The 17,465-nt window shown below is 47.3% G+C and overlaps 1 protein-coding gene across 10 annotated transcripts in view; it reads right to left on the bottom strand.

The window, feature by feature from the left end:
- Positions 1-17,465, bottom strand: part of RGS6 (regulator of G protein signaling 6) — a 560,843-nt gene that overhangs the window by 73,360 nt on the left and 470,018 nt on the right. For all 10 annotated transcript variants that reach the window (XM_027066078.2, XM_015071694.3, XM_027066077.2 and 7 more), the window contains 6 exons: positions 14,461-14,525; positions 10,039-10,115; positions 7,563-7,644; positions 5,924-5,998; positions 4,154-4,252; positions 2,963-3,024 (listed from right to left, as the gene is read on the bottom strand). In XM_027066078.2, coding sequence (XP_026921879.1) covers positions 2,963-3,024; positions 4,154-4,252; positions 5,924-5,998; positions 7,563-7,644; positions 10,039-10,115; positions 14,461-14,525 — 460 coding nt within the window. The remainder of the gene's footprint in view (positions 1-2,962; positions 3,025-4,153; positions 4,253-5,923; positions 5,999-7,562; positions 7,645-10,038; positions 10,116-14,460; positions 14,526-17,465) is intronic.

Below are 17,465 nucleotides of genomic sequence, written 5' to 3'. Positions count from 1 at the left end.
AGCAGGCTCCAGGGTCTGAGCCGTCAGCACAGAGCCCAACGTGGGTCTTGAACTCACGAACTGTGAGATCATGATCTGAGCCGAAGTCGGACGCTTAACCTATTGAGCCACCCAGGGGCCCCTTATTATTATTATTTTTTTAAGTTTATTTATTTATACATATAGAGAGAGACAGCACATGCTTGTACATGAGGTGGGGGTATCGGGCAGAGAGAGAGGGAGAGAGAGAGTCCCAGGCAGGCTCCATGCTCATTGAGGAGCCTGACTTGGGGCTTGATCTCACAGTCCTGAGATCACGACCTGAGCCCAAATCAAGAGTTGGATGCTTAACCGACTGAGCCTTCCAGGCGCCCTTCTTGATTTTTTTAGAACTGGGCCTTCACCATCCCCAGCCCTTAGGCCTCTCCCCACCATCAGCTCTCAGGGACCCGGGTGAAAAATGGCGTGGGCCTGTTCTCAGGGGGACGGGTCCTCTGCCTGAAGGCTTCTGACTAATTACACCCATCATCTGCTGCAGGGCCCGGGGAACCAGACCCCCGAGGGACCAGGGACGTGTGCGCCCACCTGACACAGCTCAGCTTTCACCTTCGGTAAGCAGAGCAGTCGTGCCCAAGGCCAGCTGCCAGCACCACCTCCCTGTCCCCACCCCCGCAGAGCCTCTGACAGGCCAAGGCTCCAGGCTGCTTTATCTCCTGCTAACACCCGTCTCCTCTCCCTCCTCCACTCTATCTGGGAGTTTCCTTGCGGTTCTAATGAAAAACCCTTGTGTCACATTGAGAAGTTGCCAGTTATTGCTGCTGGGAATCAAATCCAGTCTCTGCTGGGCGGAGACTCCTGAAGCTTCAAGCTGGGAGTGGGGAGGGGCTGGTGGGAATCATCTCTCTGGGGCCAGGGGAGCAGCCTCTCTGGCATAATGAGATGCTGCTAGGTGGGGTGCTTCCTGATGGGCTGCAAACAAACAAACAAGAATTCCTGCCAGGTTCCCCGGGCCACCTGGACTGTCTCCTGCCCTGGTCTCAGGCCCCAGCACACCTGCCAGGAGTCAGTGGGCTTCCCTCAGGCTGACCGGTTCTGGCTCTTTCCCCATATCCCCAGAAATCAGACACAGCTGGGTGTCCCTTGTCCTGGGAGCTCTCAGATCATTCTGAGTGCTGGGTAAGGGCTTCCCCAAATCCTTGGAGACCTGATCAGCCCACTTGCAGATTATTTAAAATACAGGCTCCGTGGATTTACCTGGAGCCACTGAATTCGGTTGATTCCCCAGATCTAGGGTTTGGGAAACCCCATCCTTAAGTCCTCCCCACCTGGAATGTCCTGCTCAAGACCACTGACCTGAGCAACTTGACCCAAGGAGAGATGCTCCCCTTCCCCCACCCTCACATGCTCTCCCTGGACCGCAAACTCTCACGTGCCCTTTGAAGGCCAGGCATTACTAGCACTGATCCTCCCAGCACACAAGGACAGCCATTCCTGTCCCTCGTTCACAGAGAGAGAAGCTCGGAGTCCCTGACAGGCTATGGCACCAATGGAGTCAAGGTCATCACGGGCATTCTCTGGGACAAAGGCAACCACAGTGAGACCTGAAAAGCAATTTTAGAGCCTGGTACATGGGAAGCCCCACGTCACAACAGTGGGGGATGGGGGGTGGGGGGAGGGGGGAGGTGGCTCCGTGGCCCCGCAGAGTTAGCCGCAGATATGGCTCCACAGCAATTGGTGTCTAAGTGTAAACTGAGTTCCAGCCACCGGCCACCTTCCGAAGCACTTGCATTAGGGGAAATGGGAATCTCAGTGATGTTTACAGGGGCGATTTTGCCTCCCCTGGTCCTGCCCTGGGAACATCTGGTGATGTCCGAAGACATTTTTGTTGTCACCATGGTGAGGTGGGTTTTGGCATCTGGTAGGTAGAAGTCAGGGATGCTGCTAAATAGTCTAAAATGCACAGGACTGCCCCAAATGTCAATAGCCACACTACCAAGAAGTCCCGGAATAGATAGGAGGGGCCATCGGAGATGTGGGCCCAAATCCAGGGTGTTCATTCAGATTTTGGTTTTGGGAGTGGGATTTTCTTAGCCTCGATTTGTTGCTATTTATCTGGAAAGAAGATGCAGGCCCACCCCAGGGGCCAGCAGAGAAAGGCCAGCAGGTTGGACGCACAGCCAGACCCCTGTGTGAGCTGGGCTTAAAGGACCTACTTTACTCTGATATCCAATAAATGCTAAGACCCACAGCTTAAGCCGTTGATCCCTCAGACGCTGGCCATCGCTTAAACGGCAGCATATGGATGAACAAACGTGCGGTTTGGGACTGTCTGATCAGATTTATTCCAGGACAGATTCCCCAGGTGGTCTCTCCTCGGCACTGAGATTTCGAAAAACAGCCCATTTAGTTGACAAAATGGAGTCTCCCGTGAGTTAACAGAGTGCGAGTGGAACCAGCTACCGGTGCAGATTGTAGCACAAATGCTCCTGAGGAAGCCAGGCTGGAGGTGCCAAATATTTTCTTTACAGTTGATTTGATGCAGTTCTGTGGTTGATGGTGTGTAGAGGCAGAACGCCTCCTGACGGCCGGGCCCCCTCCTGTTTGCGTGGCCAGCACCTCAAAGGGCATACGTAATTTCTTTCCCCCTATAAAGGGAATCTGGGCGTGTTATGGCCGAAAAGGGAGCAATTCCATTTGAATTAATCAAGGGTCTGAAGGCAAAAGTGCATTGCGTGGCTTTTAAGGACATTGTTCCCAGATTGACAAGGTCCCGTGGCCACCCCCTGAAAAGCTTTCGCAACAGAACATTTCTTGACATCACTCAAGGGAGGTCTGCTATCTTAGCTGTGCTTGCACGAGGCCTGTGGTTTTCTCACTCATCGGTTTAAGAAATGACTACGGTCTGCCTTTTGGCACGCCCCCTTAACATTTCTCCTTTGTTGAATTAGAAGGAAGCAGTAATATGATAGAGAGGGAAACATACCTTTCAGCCACTTTGGACATTTTTAAACAATGTCTGTCAATCTGTGCACTCAAAAATGTTATCTGGGGAAAGACAGAACAGAGGTGTTAGGGTCACACTCGGTTTTTTCCCCTTCACCCATGAACCCCAGGCTTGTATTTCCGTCCAGATGCAAGCACCTCCTCTGGCCAGCCTTGGCCAACCCTTCAGCCTTGTATTCCAATGACCATGTGCCCTTTTGGGAATTCCCACCACACTCAGGAATCACAGTCTACAATTTACCTATGTCAGTATTCTCCTGTGCTGTGTTGTAGCCTATGTCTCGACTTCCAAAGGCGATCGCAAACTTAAAGGCGGTGGCGTATACGTCCCGCAAAACTTTGCAACGCTTACAGGAGCCGTCAATATCCACTTGGACTAATTTCTGGTGATTTCCCTCTGCACACCCTTCACACCCGCATCACACCCACATGCTTGGTGCACTTTAGACTAGAGTCATCAATACATCTGTTTCCTCCCCTGGACCCCCCAACCTAAACTTGTCAAGGGCCGGCACCTAACAGTTCATGCCTTTGGATTGCCCCCAGAAGTCAATAAAGCATAATGTGAAGAGCAGACCCTAAAGTTCCTTCCTTACCAGCGAACCCTAGAAAGGAGTCGTGTAATTAGCCATTGTCTGCCGACCTGGGTTGACCAGTTAGCTTCCCATCATGAAGGGAGACAACATGCAACCAAATAATGCTAACGTGGCCCCGGGAACAGAGCTTTCTTGCTTTATAAGCTTGCCTTTTGTGTCACAGCAATAAAGTCAGTGGCTCCTAGCTGGCTTACTCTGCAAGTGCATCAAAATTATAAGGACTCTGTGACACCAGTCCCTCCCCCCCTGCGGCCCCCACAACATTCTGTGGGAACCCCGACCAGAGCAGTCACCCCCAAGGCATTGGGGTAATTCCTTCATGCCCTTCTCTAATAACTACTGGGGGGGGACTCTGCCCTTCTCTAATAACTACTGGGGGGACCCGGTGGAGAATTTTTCCTCTCAGGCTTCCACGGTTGTTCACACTCAGCACTCAGGGGTTCAAGTCATTCACAGCTGGGTTCCACTGTGGTTTCCAGGGACTCAAAGCTCACTCAGCCTTCAGAGGTGAGCATTCAAAGGGCTTTCAAACTGGCCATGTCTCCTCCTGGGAGTGTGGGAGTCCATTCATTCACCTGTTTCCGGATGTCCTCTTTTGTAGTTTTCCTGATTGGCTGACTGGGTATGTGCACGGGGCTTTGCGACTGGGACTCTTCAGTCACACCATACACTGACTAGAGAAGAAGGAAGAATATAGAATCACGCACCCACAGAGTTGCAGGGGGCCTTAAAGGCAGGCAGTGCAAGCACTCATTTGATGTTTCCAATATCCTCTGTGACATCCTGACAATAAGTGGTCAGCCTCTGCTTAAATGTCTACAGTGAGGGGAACTCTTCCTCTTGAAGCAGCTTTGTCCTATCTTTGGGTTACCACTATTAGACAATCTTTCCTCTCACTAAGCTGAAGCGGTCTCCTTGAATATCAGTGTTTCTCCAAATACGGTCCATAGACCGTCTGCAAAGAATCATCTGGGAGTCCTTGGTGAAGACGAACACTGAGCCCCACCCCAGACCTACTGAATCAGAGTCTTTGTGGGTGGGGCTCCTGAATCTGCACTTTTATCAAATGGCCCAAGTGATTCTGAGGCATAAGAAAGTTTAAGAACCACTATTGAAAGTTATGCACATGACATGCTCATCCAATATAAATTTGAGGTGGCAAAATTTCAGATTTTTCTTCCTTTTCAGCCAAAGAGCTTTCTGGCCTCAGTTTCTCCACGTTGCTATGGCTGCTGATTAAGCCATTCCTTGTGCTGGAGACAGATGAAAAACAACCTTTGCTTTGGGAATGAAACAAAACCCAGAAGGGTATGCAACGTATAGCTGAAATCTATAAAATCAAGAAGGGCTCAGATAGAGTGGAGGTGAGCTCCACGAAATTCTGGAATAGTGGAATTAGGGGGCCTTTAAAGATGAAGTGAGGATGTCTTAAGAGTAACACTATAAAATATCATAATACAATACAAGATAGCATAATCATCTCAGTAAAGAATAAAATATGTAAGTAGATTCAAGAAGTTGATATATATGTCATGGGGTGTGTGTGTGTGTGTGTGTGTGTGTGTGTGTGTGTATGTGTGTGTGTGTGTGCGTGCGTGTGTACATGAAAATGGAAGGATTGGAAATAGGAAAGAAATAGGAATGTCCGGGGGCACATCTCTAACTTTTTGAAGTTAATATTTTGGAGGACAGACAGGTTCTCCTCCAATATGGTCCTGGGTGCCGTTGTGAGATGGGGATATAGCCGTCATGGGGCAGACGGAGTATGTCACCCCTGGGTAGGCCACGGCTACTGCCCCTTCCAGGATCGTGAAACACAAACGATCATTGGCCCATTCACAGTTGAGCAAGATGGTGTTTCGAGTTTGAGTGATCTAGCCATATAAAAGCCTTTCAAAGTACTAAGCTCACCTTCACCGGTGGGATTTTGATACTTTTTGTTCCTTTAGTTTCTTTTCCTCCCGAGAGCCAACAGCTACTTACCCTGCAGACCTCAGTGCACCTGAGCCTGCTTTGGAAGCCCTCCAGAAGCCCCCAGCCCGGGGGGCCCCCCTCCCGGCCCTCCTGTACCATCCTGTATTTCCCTAATGCAGCCTTCCTGGTACTGTTGCCTGTTGGCGTGTGCGGGCTGTGGGCTTCGTGAGGACTTGTCACTGTATTACAGCAGCAAGAAGGGTGCCAGGTACGTATCAGCCACCCCACAAATATTTGCAGAATGAATGAATGAAATGGTTTCACAGGACAGAGTGGGGTAGAATTAACACATAGCAAATTACTGCTTGAACAGTACCAGAAATGGAAGGGCTATTTGCATCAAGAATTTTTAATTCAGCTAAACAGCCAACCTTCTTAACCTTTTGCGGGTTCTTCAGACGCCGGCATTTTCTGATATCCATTTCTGTTGTGTTCACACAGCCTGGCTGAGAAAAAAAAAAAAAAAAGAAAAGAAAATCGTATAAATTACTCAGTGAAAATCACACATTCCAATGTGACCCAAGTGACACCGTGAGACCCAATCTTTGTCTTTCCCATTACAGGTAATACATGATTGTCTCCATTTTGCCACTTACAGTTTCTCTTACAAAGACGTCTCATCTTTAATACGTGTTCCTCCACAAGTTCTCACGTGAAATAATACAAGCCTGCCTCACGCTGTCTAGGGATGACATGGAAAGGACAGAGTGTGCCGTTTATAAGAGTAAACAGGTTATTCAGATGGGCCAGATAGTTTCAGCCACAGCCTTTGTCACTACACATAGCTAACCATCTAAAAACAATCCAATACCACGATGGGGAATTATTATTATCATTATTATTATTATTTTGGTTTTTATTATTATTGGTATTTATTATTTTATTATTATTGGTATTTATTATTATTATTATTTTGGTATCCTCACTCTGGTTCCTTTTCATGAGGGAAATGCAAGCTTTGTTTTAATAACAGGAAATCAGAACTGCATCGAACCTCATTATTCACGGATCTGGTCTTTGTGAATGCAGCTATCATTTACTTCGAACCCCCAAATCGGTATTGGTGGTGCATTCGTCATTCTTTGTGGACCTGTGCACAGTGGCAAAAACTGTGAGATGTGTGCACGTTCCCAGCGAGGCTGAATTAGCCGATGCTCTGCCTTCTTGTTTCATCTCCTACTGTAAACAAATGTCCTTTTCAAGGCCTCTTTGGTACCACCTTTTCCATGTGTCTGTGCTTTTCGTTGGTGATTTTGCTGTTTCAAGTGGCCCCCAAACGTGGGGCTGAAGTGCTGTCTAGTGTTCCTACGTGCGACAAGGCCGTGAGGTGCCTGGCAGAGACAACAGGCATGTCAGGTAAGCTTCCTTCCAGCGTGAGCTATAGCGCTGTTGGCCATGAGTTCGATATTAATGAATCAACGGTATATATGGAATAAGCTGTCTTTAAACAGAAGCAGAATTGAGCTGTGGTTACGTATTGGTCACCTGAAGAAAATGCTGTGACCAGAGGATCACAGGAACCTAACCCTGTATTTCTCCCAGGAAAATGGCTCAGCATTCGCTAATTCAGCGGACCTGGCAACTTTATAGAATGTGATTACCGTGAATACCGAGAATGGGCTGCATTTGGAGATTATTCTAAGTTTTGGGGTTGAATGACAGTAGAAATGGAAACTGCTTATTTTGTAAGCAGTAAACCTCCGGGTCCAGAGGTCCCCAGGGGCACTTCCCACAGCGCCCCTTTTCCAAGTTCATATTGTCATGGATGAATACTTTTTAAAAGCTGGAACTGAGATACATTCCAGACAATCTACTGAGGTTATGCTGACTGAATGGGAAAACCAATTTCACAAAGTTTAGCAATTTCCTTTAGTTTTAAGAATGAGACACCTGGTGGCTAAAGATAGTCTTTTCTTTCAAGCGAAGGAAGAGGGAAAAGTAACAAAACAAAACAAAACAAAACAAAACAACCCAACCAGAAACATAGAGAACCAAGCAGAGCTTTCTCACCACTGGCCTGTGCACATCCCAAAAGGCCCGTTCTTGACTATCCAAAATTTTCCTTTCTGTCTTGTCCTTTTTTCGATCTATCCTGAAAGAGCAAAGAAAAGAAATCAGAGGCTCCTGTTTCTAGGAGCTTGGTGAACACAGAGCTCTTGGCACCTGTGTGACCCCTGCTCTCTGCACAGCTGTCAACCAGGGGCGGACGGTTCCCTCAAGGAAACCTCAAGAAGCCCACACATGGAAAGAGGACTTGTTTTCGCCTAGACTGCGAATCATCAGAGAGGTGGAATGAGCATGGCGGACCCAAGGAGAGAACCAGAATCTGGCTGTCCATTTGAGTGATTAAGACTTAGATTATTCAGAACTGAATTTTCTGTGGGCTTGCCCCCACCCCTGTCACCGTGGATCCTGCATATTCAAATTATAGGAAAGGATATGGGCTTGTGGTGTTCCATCCTCAAATTTGAAAGTTTGCTTTAGATTCAGAGTCAATAGAGGTGTCTTCAAAATGCTGCAATTACGTGTTTTAAAAGTCACTGAGACCATCTGGCTTTCTAAAAGCAGAGTCATAGCCTTAGCATGTGACATGATCCAGAAGGCAAATATCACTGGCCTCAGCTCGGGGAGGCACACATTGCAAGAGGGAAATCACAGGTGACAAAGATGGGTTCTTTATGTTCTGATCAGAACACAGATAAGAGGTTTTTCTTTTTTCTTTTTTTTTTTTTTCTTAAGCCTGTATTACTTCATAGTGCCTCTCTAAGTAAAAAATAACAGATTAATTGTCGTGTAACTTCTGGTTCTTGGCTCTCTTGGGAACACTTTAGTTGACTGATCTGAAATAAACCATAATCATCCTGTGATTTTTGTGATAATTACTGGGTACTTCAATGGCCCACAATTATAAAGTAGTCGGGAGTTAATCGGAAAAGCTAATCGAGAAATACCATATATGTACAAAGTGACGATTTCCCCTCCTTTTTTAACACATGATGCCGTGTGATCCTGAAAGTGCAAATTAGTGCTCCTCTTTGGTTCCCAGTGGCTTCTGGGTCCACAGGCTCAATTCTGCCTCCTTCCCACCCTCCTACTTGCTCTTTCCTCAGGGGCCACCATGGCTGCAGAGTCACAGCTCAGCATCCGATGCCTGGTGCCCACCTCCTCCTAGGCTGCCGGCAGCACCGGGGTGTTCTGCAGGAGTGTGAGTTCATGGGCAGAGGGGAAATCCAGAGAGTGCAGAGGGAGGGCGAGAGCAATGGCACCGTGCCGGCCACTGGACTCAAAGACGTCGGGTCATTTCCAACTACGACCACACCTGTGATCAAGGCTCACCCGCACAGCCGGGAACCAGCCCAGGTGATGGGGCTGCAACAGTGCCCATGGAGTGCGGAAGGGGTCCTCTGAGGACCCACAGGGGGCTGCTCAGGGAGAAGGTGCTTGCCTTGGCCTAGCTCAGGGTTCCTTTCTCATCCCCCTCCTCCATCTCTTAACACTCCCTGCAAAATCAGAGACCATTGCTGGAAAGGGCCAGAAAGAACCCAACCTGAGCAGGTTCATTTCCCAGGACTGAAAGGATCTGGTTGACAAGAATGTTTGTCGGCAGGGGAACATTTAATGCCCACTTCTCATGTTTCCTTAGAGGGGAAGGGATTTCCACTCTACTCCCTGGGAGGGAAACATGTGGGGAAAACACTCCAGCTAGTCTCTCATCTCTTGTACTCCGGGGGAGAAAGAGGGCCTTAACTTTACTGGCCGATCTGAAAGAAGAAACTGAGAAAGCTGAGGTCGGTCCTTGCCGGGCCCTATGTTCTGGCACTCTGTTCACTCCGCACACAGTGAACTTATAGGGGTCGACTCTGAGCTGGGGTGGGGGGTTCTGCAGATATCCAGCTCTGCCCAGCATGGGTGAGTTTAATTCCAGGGTCAAGAGCTGTAGTCACAGATCCAAAGTCATGTCCTATAAACTGGCTTGTATCAGTAATAATCCTAACACGTTGGACTCCAATGTCTGACTTCTGTGCCTTATTTTTGATTGGTTCTGGACCCCTCCCCTGGGGGAAAGGGGAGAGGGGTTGGCCTCCCTAAAACTCCAACATGATTTCCTCTGAAGACAAAGTCTCCAGACCTACAGGAAAAGTGGGTCTGATGTTTTTCAGCCCCTAAGCACAGAAGAATAATTGGAAATCTCTTCAGGAAATAGGGACATCTTCTAACCAGAGTTCTACGCTGGGGAGCAAGCCCATTGTTTGCCAGAACACACACTTTTGAAATTATTTCAGAGTGCCATTGATGACGAAGATGAAATTTATCCATCTTGACCTTGATTTCTACTCTGCTGCCCTCATGTAAGATGATAGCGTCTGACCACAGCTGGCCGGCCATGGAAGGACGCCCCGCCTTGGTAATACCAATCTCACACCACCTCCATAGTCCAGAGAGTTTTTTTTTTCACTTTCCCAGGGTCTCTGTCAAGTTCACCTACTTCACTTGTGCTTCTGCTTGCATAAAGATGAATTCCCACTTCCTTGCGAAGGCCCTCTGGAGTCTTGCTAAGTTTTCCTAATGAGAAATGAAAATCAACGAGAAGGCATTAATCCTTGTAAGTTTGCACATCGACACCTATGCTTATTACAAAGCAGTCATCTATTTTGGTTACTCCCAACAGAGCGGCAGAGCCCCCACTTTAAATCCACTGGATGTGAACCCAATGTGATTTTGCACCAGACCCTGCTGTACAGAGTAGGACAATTAATATTCATTTACACCCCCATTAAATCTGAAGTCTCTGTGGTTCACCTGATTCCTCTTCTCTTGTGTGTTTTACAAGAACACAACTCACATAGCGCCTGTCATCAAGGCCACTGAAGACAGGAAGAAGGCTTTGTGGCTATTCACGCCACATTTGGGGAAGGGACGAGGGGACTCTTTGCAGCCTATTGGACATCTGCATGAGGAGAACCAAGAATGGATTTCTCAGGACTTGTCTTCCAGCAAACGGGTCCAGGAAGGTGGCAAGAAATTAGAATCCTGATGACCTGGCACTCATGCCTTTGAGAGTCTGGGGTCAAAAGTGAGAAAAAAGGGAGTGTCTATATTTGTGACGTTTGTGAAGGAAAAGCCAAAACCAGGAAGAAAGAAAAGGCATCTAGGGTTGCCTTTAGAGGAAGAGGGGAGAAGCCTTTTCTCTAAGTCTGTAGGCTTACCTGGTGGCACAAAAGGACAGTGAGGAGGGGGTGTTTGACAGGTCCCCTAATGAGCCACCTAATTCTGATGGAATGCAAGGGTAGAGCCCACATTATGCTATGTATTTTCATAGAGCTCATGCCAACGCTAATTGATTACCCTCATTAGTGGATTATTAATATAAAAAGAGCTTCAGTTGAAGATCAACACACCTAAACTCAGTTGTTACCAAGGCTCAGTGTACAAGTACCTCAAAATAACTGTTCCTTTGATTTTTCCACTGTTCATAGGAAGCAAAGGCCGTGATGCCTAAACATCAATTAGGGAGCAGTGACATAAATTATGACACAGTCATGCCATGGAATACTAGGCAGCCATTAATGGGGCACCTGGGTGGCTCAGTTGGTTGAGCGTCCAACTTTAGCTCAGATCATGATCTCACCGTCTGTGAGTTCGGGCCCCGTGTCGGCCTCTGTGCTGACAGCTCCGAGTCTGGAGCCTGCTTCGGATTCTGTGTCCCCCTCTCTCTCTGCCCCTCCCCCGCTCACGCTCTGTCTTTCTGTCTCTGAAGAATGAATAAACCTTAAAAAAATTAAAAAATAAATAAAAAATAAAAACAATAACGTGGGCGCCTGGGTGGCTCAGTCGGTGAAGTGTCCAACTTTGGTTCAGGTCATGATCTCATGGTTCAAGAGTTCAAACCCTGCGTCGGGCTCTGTGCTGACATCTTGGAGCCTGGAGTCTGCTTCAGAGTCTGTGTCTCCCTCTCTCTTCACCCCATCCACTGCTCACTCTCTCTCTCTCTCTTTCAAAAATAAACAAATAAAAATAAAAACAATAACGTGGATATTATTACTGATACAGAAAGACTCTCAACATACTACAGTATATGATCGGGGAAAGAAGCAGCTTACTGAACAATGTTCAGGGTATGATTCAGATTTTTTTTTTTTTAAAGAAAAAATGCATGTGCAGAAAAAAGGATAGGGGAGAAGGATTGCAGGTTCTTTCCTCTCCTTTCTTTGCTGTTTGAATTTGGGTTTTACAGAGAATATGCCATCAGAAAAAAATGAATAAAATTACTGAATTTTGAAAAGAAATTCTTTAAAAATATATCTAACCACTTTTAGGCAGAAATTCAACCCGAAAGAACATCTTAATGCCATATTCTTTACAAATATCAAAGTAGAACATTCTATGGCAGGAGACGAGACAATTGGATAAAATATATCAGGAGTTGATGCTGTCTCGTTTCTGTTTTTCTAAACATGGAAAACATGGACAATTTTCTTTTTTTTCTAAAACATGGAAAATACAGGGAAGAGAGACAGAGGGTGGAGGGGCCCCCTGTTTCGGCAGGCTGGGTCTTTCCGGTAGGTTGTGTTAGGGAAGGGATGTAGCGCCTCACAGTGGGTGCCCAAAAATAGGACAGTGGTCTTCTGAGAGAGGGGTGACAGCTGACACGTGAGGGGACAGGAACAGGATGCTCAGATCCACAGAACAGCCACTGTCGGGTCTGCTTGGGAAGATCATGATGTTCCTACCTATTTATGTTTTTTTTTAAGTTTATTTTTGAGAGAGAGAGAGAGAGGGAGAGGGAGAGAGAGAGAGAGAGAGAGAGAGAATCCCAAACAGTCTCCATATTCAGTGCAGAGCCCGATGTGGGGCTCGACCTCACAAACTGTGAGATCATGACCTGAGCTGAAATCAAGAGTTGGATGCTTAACCGACTGAACCACCCAGGCACCACTCCCCCTCGCCACAACATATTTATGTTTAATGGCTCTCACTGATAAGCACACTTTGGCCAGGTCCTGAGGCCCTGGGTCAACTCCTGCACTGTGTTCTCCAGTACTGTTTCCCCATTGGCTTGTGCACATGTACCCAAGAGCGACAAGGTCTGATGCAGAGGGCCTCACGCTTGTGGGAGACTGAGACGGTGCAAGAGGGACATTTGGAAAGAAGACTCTGGAAGTCCTGTTAACGCTGGTTTATGGGGGAAGGACTCCTCACTGCTCCACTGCTGCTCCTCCCCACCCCCCACCCCCCCAGCCCTTCAGTCACTTGATGGCTCAGGAGCTCACTTGCCTTCTGGAGGGCACGTGAAAATCTGGGCAGTTCCCCAGATTCTCTGTGACGCGCAATAAAGTTTGGTTTGGGGGGAGAGATTCTGTAACCATAAATTTGCAATATTTAAAATAGTATCTGAGTCGTCAAGTTCTCTGTGCCTTGGCTGTGTTAAATGGGAATGGGTACACATGCGGCAGGGCCTCTGAGTTTTGCAGGGGTCACATCTTGTGAAGGAAGGTGGTGCAGGAGGAAAACTGGGAGAGGATACCCTTTCCATCTGCACGTATCTTATCTTCCGGGTTGAATTTGGTCCTTAGATTCTACATCTACTGCCAAGCACAAGGGAGGTGGGTTTGGTGATGCCATTACAAAATTATCACATAGTAAGTTTAAAAAATTCACATATTATGAATCTGCCCCCTCTTTTTCTTCTCGGTGCACACTTCTATGCATTTTAACACATGTATAGATCAGATTCTCAGAACCCCCACCACGATCGGGATACAGAATAGTTCCATCACCCCCAGAAAACTCTCTGTGTTATCTCTTTAGAGCCACATCTTACCCCCCCCCCCCGTAACTTCTAGCAATCAGTGATCTGTTTTCCTTCACGATAGTTTTGTATTTATGAGAATGTCATATAAATGGAATCGCACAGTTTGTAATCCTTTGAGACTGGCTTCTTTCACTCAGTGTGAGGTCTCAGAGACACATCCAAGTGGTTGTGTAGACCAACAATCACTCCTTTTCACCACAGAGAAGAATTCCACTGTTGGGACGTAATGATGTTTATTTAGCCATTCACCTCTTCTAACTTTTAAAAAAATATTTATTTTTGAGACAGACAGAGAGAGAGAGAGAGAGCACATGCACAAATAGGTGAGGGGCAGAGAGGTGGGGGGGGGTGGGCAGAGGATCTGAAGCAGGCTGTGTGCTGAAAGCAGGAAGCCCGTTCGGGCCTCGAACTCACGAACTGTGAGATCATGACCTGAGCTGAAGTCAGATGCTTAACCGACTGAGCCGCCCAGGCGCCCCTAGCCATTCGCCTCTTAAAGTGCACTTGTGTTGTTTTCAGGTTTTGCTCATCACAAACAGGGGTGCTGTCAGCAGGGTTAGGGTGTGAACGGAAGTTCTGATTTCTCTGGGGTGCCTACCTAGGAGTAGGACTGCTTGGCTGTGTGGCAAGTGTATGTTTACTTTTGTAAGAAACTGCCAGACCATTTTCCAGGGTGGCTGTGCCATTTTGCATTCCCACTTGGCATTATCAGTACTTTTCGTTTTAGCCACTCTACCCCCAGAAGTCTCCCCAGGGAGTTAATCTTTGTTTCCCTAATGGCTGATGCTGTTGAACATCTCTTAATGTGCTTATTTGTCATCCTACGTCCTCTCTGGTGAAGTGTCTGTTCAAGTCCTTTGCCCATTTTTGAGCTGTTTGTTTTCTTATGGCTGAGTTTTGAGAGCTCTTTATATAAAGGTGCAATTTTATTGCATGGGTAGAGGAGGTGAGAACAAGGAGGGGAAATAAAAGACACTTCCTTTCCACTGCCTGAAAGGAACAAGGGAGAGAAAAAAGGAGAGAGAAGCAGAAACAGAGCTGCAGATAGGGTTTTACTCTCCTCCCACACCTAAGCTACAAAACAACCATACTTACTGCTTCATAGTCTGCCAGTTCCAGCCTCGCTTTATTCTGCATTGTCCTCTTACAGAGATAGATGGCTGAGGGAAGAAGAGAAATTACAACACGTGCAGACCCAGCAGTGTGGTGGCGTCACAGATCCACCCATCTGTCTGTCCATCCGCTCATCCACCCAGCCATCCAGCCAGCCCTCCCTGTGAGTCCGGTGCTGCACTGAGCCGAACATCCTTCCATGTGGAAGCCATGATGCCTACCCTCCAAGAATCTTCCTTAAAGGTCAGGATTGGAGGAGGACCTCATCTTCTAGTCCTGACCGCTCCCTTTCACCCTCCTCATTCTGTTCACCCAAGCATCCTCCACCAGGGTCATCTTTCACAAATAAGATCATGTTACCTTCCTGCCTATACTCCCTGCATTGCCTCCTCAGTGACCTCAGAAGAGTAGTCAGGCTCCTTAGGGTGGCGTGCTTGGTTCTTTAAGCTCCAGTCTCCTTACCTTGCCAACCTCTTCCCTCCCTGCCTCCCTTGGGCATGTGAGGCTACCAAACCCTTCAGTACTACTCCTCTGCCCATGTGTTCTCCACATGGAAGATCTGGCAATCTTCTACTAATCTTGGAAGACCCAGCTCAGTGTTCCCAATAGCGTCTACTCATCCTCACCCATGGAACTTAATTCCAGTGCACTGTAATCATGGATTTACCAGACTGTCCCCAGCTCTAGGCGGAGGGCTCCTCAAGGGCAGAGGCTGTGTCTTACTCAGCTTGAATCCCTGCACCTAGCACCAGGGCCAGCCTACCAGGTGGAATGAATAAACAGTGGAAATGGTGGACATCTTGGGTCTCTCTTCCCAAGCTAAAGAAGGGTTCTTGGCCCTCAGTTGCCAGAGGATTCCTTCTCAAACATGCCTTCATCACTTCCTCTCCATAGCTCTGCTTCTTCAATATCTCCCTTCTTCTCCAGTGCCAAGTAGAATGATCCAGGGAAGACAATAGATGAATGGTATGAGTGACCAATAGGATGGCCAGGAGACAGGGTCAGAGAGGACCTGTGGCTGACCTGTGGTTTGACAACTTAGTTGTAGTAGGAGAGCTAGTTAACTGCTTGCTGGATCAACAAACCTCCTCCATGTGGTCTGAAAAATTTGCCGATGGCAGCTTACAAGATGCTGGAACCTCGTGGCTGGCAGCCTGCTCTGGTATGCTCACATTTCTGCTCACATCAGTTGAGCTGTATGTGGATGAGAGTCAGTTGTGCTTGTTCACAAGTCTGTTTATGTCAGGCACACTTGTTATTCTAATAATGTAATTTCACCAAATATTACATTTCACTGATGAAATTAGTGTGAAAAGAGAGAGTTGTTTCTATGAGGACCCAGTTGAATGGTTTGGAACAACTTGATAACGAAGAGTGGGCTAAGACAATTGCTAATGAGTTTGGTAGAGGTGAAATAACTGAAAAAAAAAAGGGGGGGAAATAATACGAATATGAAAGGGGTCAACATACAGGTTACTTCCAAAGTGTTTTCAAATTCTTGATGCATTTCAAAGGTGCCCAAACTGGATGGTTTGTTTTGAGTGTGGTTGAATTAAGAAAGAAACTCAAATTATTAGGGCCCATAATCAAAGAGAGTCTTTGGTCCGATCTCAAAAAGCCATCGAATGATTGTTCTTTTGTATAGCTTATGTTGACAGGAAGTGATCAGGTAAGGATGTATCTCTTTCTCATAATTCTCTGTTGACTATCTTTTGCAAGAGCCAGGCAGGTACAGCTCTCCATTATGTCTGATGAAGGGGCGTCTGCTCTATTATAAGATACCTCCTTCGGTCTCCTGGACCACCATTTAGGCAGCCTATGGAATTGGGAGCCACCTAAAGAGGAAGCCTGACATATCACCAGCCCCACCACGCTGGTCTCCTGACTCAGGAGCAGCACAGCTCAGTGGAGGTGAAAGCTGTTTTGAACACTGCTGTCGCAGACGGTATGTTGTACTGCTAAATGTAAAACCCCGGGAAAGTGCAACCCAAGTTGGGCTACGGGCTTTATTTAAGCAGAAGCATCCTGAGACATTTCTAGCACACCCGGGGCAAAATGGGCCAGCTAGGTTGTGAAGTAAAACACCACACGTGGAATGCAGAGCTGGTACCATTCCTGATGACCGCGAGCTACACGGTCACCTGACTTCAGCTTGCTCCCTCTGTGGCCAATGCCACATGGCAGGGGGTCTGTTCACCCCACCTAGGGAGGTAGAATGTAGCTGTTGAGTGGACCTTTTCTTGGCATAGAACCTGGGGCTTGTCTGCACTGACTAGGGTGCCTTCAACAGTGCTTGCTGTGACGCCGGACCAATCAAATGACCACAGACAATGACAGCCAGTCCTACTACTGGGCATCTGGGGGACTTGCTTTAAGCTCACATGTTGGTTTTATCTGGGTATTTAATTCCTCATTGAGAACTCGTTGTCTCCTTGCCCTCACACCTGGCAACCCCACCTCCTGGCACATCACTCGGGTGACCCGCTGCCATCTCAAGCTCACCGCATCTCACCGCGATATAAATAGAAAACACAAAAAATGTTATGAAGTGAATGGATTCCTATACTCTATGTGCAACTAAGCAGTAAAAAAAAAAAATAATGACCTCATCCTATTTCAATGTATTTAAAGAACTGACTCCCTCTTCAAACTTTGTCTTTACGAGTGATGTTGTTTACCTCAACCTCTTAAACCAGGGAACCATATTTCTCTGTTTTCCTCATACCCTTGAAATGCTTTTTAGTACACTGGGATTTTAGCACTGTACGTCACCCGGGTGGCCATTCAGTACAGGCCCCTCGTTGCCAGCTGGGAAAACTAAAGGCCCAGAGAGGTGAAGTGAGTGACCCATCGGCCAGTTAGTGGTGGAGGTGGAATGAGAACCGAGGCCTAGTTCAGAGCTGTTTCCATTATGACATTTGCTACGTCATCTACTCATTCATTCATTCATTCATTCATCCAGGTATGTCCTGTGATTATCCTCAGTT

This window comes from Acinonyx jubatus, chromosome B3 (genome assembly GCF_027475565.1).
Source record: "Acinonyx jubatus isolate Ajub_Pintada_27869175 chromosome B3, VMU_Ajub_asm_v1.0, whole genome shotgun sequence".
Lineage (NCBI taxonomy): Eukaryota > Metazoa > Chordata > Mammalia > Carnivora > Felidae > Acinonyx > Acinonyx jubatus.
Note: the sequence above shows the minus strand (reverse complement) of the source record. Positions and strands in the feature narration are given on the sequence as shown.